Source organism: Panicum virgatum, chromosome 2K, assembly GCF_016808335.1.
Source record: "Panicum virgatum strain AP13 chromosome 2K, P.virgatum_v5, whole genome shotgun sequence".
Taxonomy (NCBI): Eukaryota; Viridiplantae; Streptophyta; class Magnoliopsida; order Poales; family Poaceae; genus Panicum; species Panicum virgatum.
Window position 1 is genome coordinate 3,563,992 of NC_053137.1, and position 4,673 is coordinate 3,568,664.

Below are 4,673 nucleotides of genomic sequence, written 5' to 3' on the forward strand. Positions count from 1 at the left end.
AATGTGTTATCAGCCTCATGGGACTAATATTGTATCACATTTAAGTCTTCTCTTATGAGGGGACGCTTCAGCAGGCGGCATGGGCGACTGAGACTCGACAACCATGGCACGGAAACGGTGAGGAGAAGGGCGCTGGACCTCGCCAGTGCAAAGATTTGTGGATATAGAATTCATGGATGATGGATGGCTGTCAAACCAGCCTTAGATTATTTTGCCATGAATTGGATTTAATTAATCATCTTCTAAATTTCCATGACAATTCATATTTTTTTTACTTAAAACAAACTTTCTATGATTTTATGATATTAAATAATATTTTAATATTTTGAAATGTACATTCATTCTAGAATTTTTTTGGATTTTTAAAAAAGTATTTCTACAATTTTTTTATAAAGTCTAAGGGAATGAACTATCGTGAAAGTTCAATTTACCTCCTTTATAACTGACGTGGCGCCACGTAGGATAGCTGACATGGGGCCACATTAGCCAAAATTGCTTTGAAAACCGTCTAGAGAGGTAAATCAGCCGGTTTCAATAGTTCGAGGAGCATAAACATGAGGTTTTCTAGTGGAATGAGGTAAATCGAACTGTGGCAAAAATTGAGGGAGGTTGGAGGATTTTTTTTTCCTATGCAAAATGGGCTGCCGCGGTGCCCAGTCCGGCCTGGTCCAACCCAAATCAATGAACGATTTCCCAACACAAATGGGCCGTCGCACGCAGATGGCGGCCCACAATAGCCCAAACTTGGCTCGTCGAGGCCCCCAAGAGGTCTGCTGCTCCACTGAAACAACCGAAGGGGGAAGAAGAAGAAACGGTGGCGGCATGGCGGCGCGACTCCTGCGCGATGTGGCATCCGCTGCGGCCCGGTCGGCGCGCGGCCACCGCATCCCCGACCCCTCCGGCTCCTTTGCCGGTCCTGGAAGCCGAGGCACCGCTCCCGCCGCTCAGGTCTGTCCGCTCCCCCCGTCCAACCCCCTGCTCAGCTTCCTGCGCTAACCCTAGCTCCGTGCACGCCATGCCCCGTTGCTTCCCGGCGGTGATTGGGGAGAAATTTGGTGGGTGGGAGGCCAGGATCTCTTCGGCGCTCGCATAGTTCACTCGCGCGAGCGGGTTTGGGGGGGGGGATCTGTTTTCATTTGCTTCCCGGTCATCGAGTTAGGCAAGGGCATTTCGAAATGTGCCGTGCGTGCTACTTGACAGGTTCTCGCTGTCATTGCGGTAGCTTGAATTCCCCTTCCTACAGTTGTGCCGCTCAAATGTTTCTTTTTCTCTCCTCCACATCGGTCTATGAACACAACCAGAGAAATGTATTGAACCCTCACAGCAGAGGGGTCAATATTTTATTTTCATTGGTCAATTGAACGCACTGATTGACTGATTTCTATTTTCCCTCACTACTGTAAATCATCAAGACAAAGATTATGAATTTGATTTTCATTGGTCATAGGCACCAACTTCAGCTTGTGAAACTGTCCGTCTCCGTGCCTAAAAGTTAAACCATTAAGTCTCCATGCCAGCATTTCCTTCAGCATTAGCAAAGTGACCTGAAACCTGTGATGGAATTTTACCGAGGACCGATCGACCAGCTTCTCCATGGTAGAATTTCTTCAAACATTTGACAAGGGCAACTGCATCTGCATGTTGGAACTTTGCCAATAATATTGATACTCTCACAATATTTTTTTTAACTCTAGATGAGCATGAGAACCATTGCAAGCAAGGAACTGAACCACCTTATGGCCTTGGTTGAAAAATAGGGTACAGAACAAAGTTATGGTGTCGTTTGCATCGTTGCAAGTCTTAAGGCTCAATGCATCACAGAAACATGATCCCTGAATATATGCTCTATTTGTTTTATTCCACAATCTCGATCGCATTTTTTCTCCCTTTCAACTCAAGGCAATGAAAGTTTCATTATGAAGTTTCTCACTATGTAACAAAAAAAATGTAGTTTAACACTGATGTTTATGTTAGCTGATTGGCTTGATGGGTGCTTTACCTTGCTATAGTGTGGGACCCAGGAGAATTAATTCTTGTCCAAATCCTTTCATGTGGCTTTCAAAAAATAATTTTATCGCTCACATTTTTTGATGATTGCTATTACTGCTTAAACAAACCTATCTTGATCAAATCAGACAGCCTACGTTTCCAACAAGGCAACAACTCAGAACTATATTCAGTTTTGTGTGTTGCTGGTTGAATGAAGAACACAAGTGGTCTCACAAGTGTGCCAATTAAAAAAGCAGTCATCTTACATTTTGAAATATCAATAATGATAAAACTATGACTGCCACTGCACGCTTTTGGGATATATGCCCCCCTTGGTGGTCACAGCCCAATGACATAGACAACTTTTCCTTGACAAACAAATTAAGTTAAGATTTGTCCTTGCTCCATCTCCTTTTTCTGTTTCGTTTTGGTTCTATCACCCTACATGTAATTCAACATTTTTTTAATTTTATTTTATGCATCTATAAGAAGGCAATGTTTTCACTGAGCTAATTACAAATTTCCACACAGGGCCTTCGTCATTATGCAGCACCATCCAGTGAAGCAGTGGGGAACCTAGAGATGAGCTTGGAATTGGATGCACCCAAGCCAAAGCGTAATCGATCAGGTATCTCAAAGAAAAGCGGAACAGCCATGATGCTCCCACTCCATTTCCATTACGAAGATGTACTACGTCAGGATCTGTTGCTGAAACAGAACCATGCCAATATCATGCAAGTTCCTGGATTGTATGAAATCAGAATAGCACCAAAAGCAGGTTCTGATTTGAGGGTTCCAATAGGAAAATTGGCTATGGAGATTTTGAGTGGCCAGAGATTCAAGGAGGTACAAAGTGACCCTTTTGCTAAAGCAAGAAAGTCTGCTCGAACCAATCCATTCATTGGGGCTGGCAAAGACAGTGGCAATGCCTTTGCACGACAGAGTGTTCTCCGAGGGCATGCAATGTACAATTTCTTGGTCAGAATGTTGACAGTGATGTCCATGTTAGATTCTCGGGCCGAAATTCGGGGAAACACCATAAAGTTCTTCATGGAGACGGAGTTCTGTGAGTTCTCCCCGGAACTGGAAGACCACTTTGAGATCTTTGAGCATATCCGAGGGTTCAACGTGACTATCGCCACTTCAGCCGACACAAAAGATGAGACCTCGCTACTGTGGAGTGGCTTCATGCTAAACGATGAGGGGGAAACCAAGTAAGGTAACAGTTCCTATCTTTCTTTCCACATAATGTCCCTGACATTGTACTTGCTGCCCTGCTTGAACTGAACCTTCAGTTGACTGTTTGGCAGGGGCTGATAGGCGGTCACTTCTTTCAAAATGGTTTTGGAGTTGTGGCGGTTATTGCTGAAGAAGTACAATGCAGCATCCATCATTTTTGTAGACTGAATGAATGAAGCTTGCGTGATTGTTATGTGTAGCGATGTATGGAGCTAATGTTTAATTGCTACATTTAATACTATATGAATTTAATAATGTAGGCTCCAATAGGTCTCTTTTTGCTTATTTCTGTGGGTCCTGCTGTAGTAGTATCATGGAATGCTCGTTTCTGTTTGTCAAAACCATTGCAAGAGAGGGCAACGAAACGAAGCTCACCTTCAGGACATGTACTGTGAACTTGATCTTTGCAACGAGTTCCATTTTGCTTGTCTCTGGCTCCTGTCCTGTAGTGACCTGGAAAGCTTGTATGTTTCTCGAAATCATTGTAAGAGGGCATATTTCCTTGTGTTCCAGATTTTTTTTTCACTTGCTAGCATGAAAATTGTGTTCTTCTGATAAAGGCTGACAATGGGGGCCCAGTTGATTCAGCAGGGTCAAACCATATTTAGTACAATGGTGATGAGCTGAATTAACATTTGAAATGGTGTGATTATGCCCCAGTCTCATGCCCCAAAAAATGAAAAAAATAAAATAATGCTCCAAGAAAGCTATCCATTTCAGCTCCGAGCCAACGATTCAATTTCCTTTTTTTTTTAAAGCAGTACGATGTACAATTTGTCCGTTCCTGAAAATTGCAGAAGGATGCCTCTGGTGCATTATGATCAAACTTCCAAACACAGGAGCAGAACAAAATGGGGGTATACTTATACTTATCTAGCAAAGATGATACGGTTGTTACCTGATGCCGGTGGTTAACTCAGACGCAAGGGACGACTTGCTACCTGTTCTTCTGTTCCCTTATATTTTCTTCTTCTGCTGCTGCCACCTGGTTATGAAGAAATTTGCAATAATATGTTCCCTGATTGCTACCTGATTCTGAATTAACTTCGTGCAAAAGCAGAGACATCCAATCCTATCGACATATCTTTGTATCAAATGTTGAGTTCAGTCTGGTCACATGATCGACTACTCTTCAGTCCCTATCTTTGCATTTGTTTTTCTCTGAAGAACTTTGTTACCTACCTTTGCAGTTACAGAGAAGTTTCAGTTTGTATTAGGCCAAGGCATGGGCAACAAGGATCATGGACCAACTCATGGGATTGTTACTCCCGTATCTCTCTTTCTGAATAGGGATGTCTACGTAGCAGGAACGCAGCCGAGAGCTTCTGCTCATGACCGTCAGTGTTAATTCCTGAACGAACCCTGTCAGAACGGTGCTTATTCAGAGCGCAGCTAAAGCAAACGTCTAGTGCTGATGGCTAGCAATGGCATTGCATCAGGATTCA

General features: G+C 43.2%; 1 protein-coding gene across 4 annotated transcripts; it reads left to right on the forward strand.

The window, feature by feature from the left end:
• The first annotated feature begins 779 nt into the window (after nt 1-779).
• LOC120661437 (60S ribosomal protein L5, mitochondrial-like) lies at nt 780-3,740 on the forward strand. Of its 4 annotated transcripts, none has more exons than XM_039940317.1 (3): nt 780-948; nt 2,521-3,208; nt 3,285-3,740. In XM_039940317.1, exons 1-2 carry the CDS (start codon nt 823-825, stop codon nt 3,205-3,207), a joined length of 813 nt encoding a protein of 270 aa, XP_039796251.1. In that variant the 5' UTR covers nt 780-822; the 3' UTR covers nt 3,208; nt 3,285-3,740. The 4 variants fall into 4 exon arrangements, with proteins under 4 accessions (XP_039796251.1, XP_039796258.1, XP_039796238.1 ...); XM_039940324.1 differs by having other exon boundaries at nt 2,521-3,203; XM_039940304.1 differs by having other exon boundaries at nt 2,521-3,203; nt 3,300-3,740.
• Nucleotides 3,741-4,673: the final 933 nt, after the last annotated feature.

Excerpts from the sequence above, each read along its gene's own strand:
- LOC120661437 (XM_039940304.1), top strand. The coding sequence starts at position 823 with ATGGCGGCGCGACTCCTGCGCGATGTGGCATCCGCTGCGGCCCGGTCG. Across the intron at positions 949-2,520 it reads GCACCGCTCCCGCCGCTCAG|GGCCTTCGTCATTATGCAGC; the intron begins GTCTGTCCGCTC and ends ATTTCCACACAG.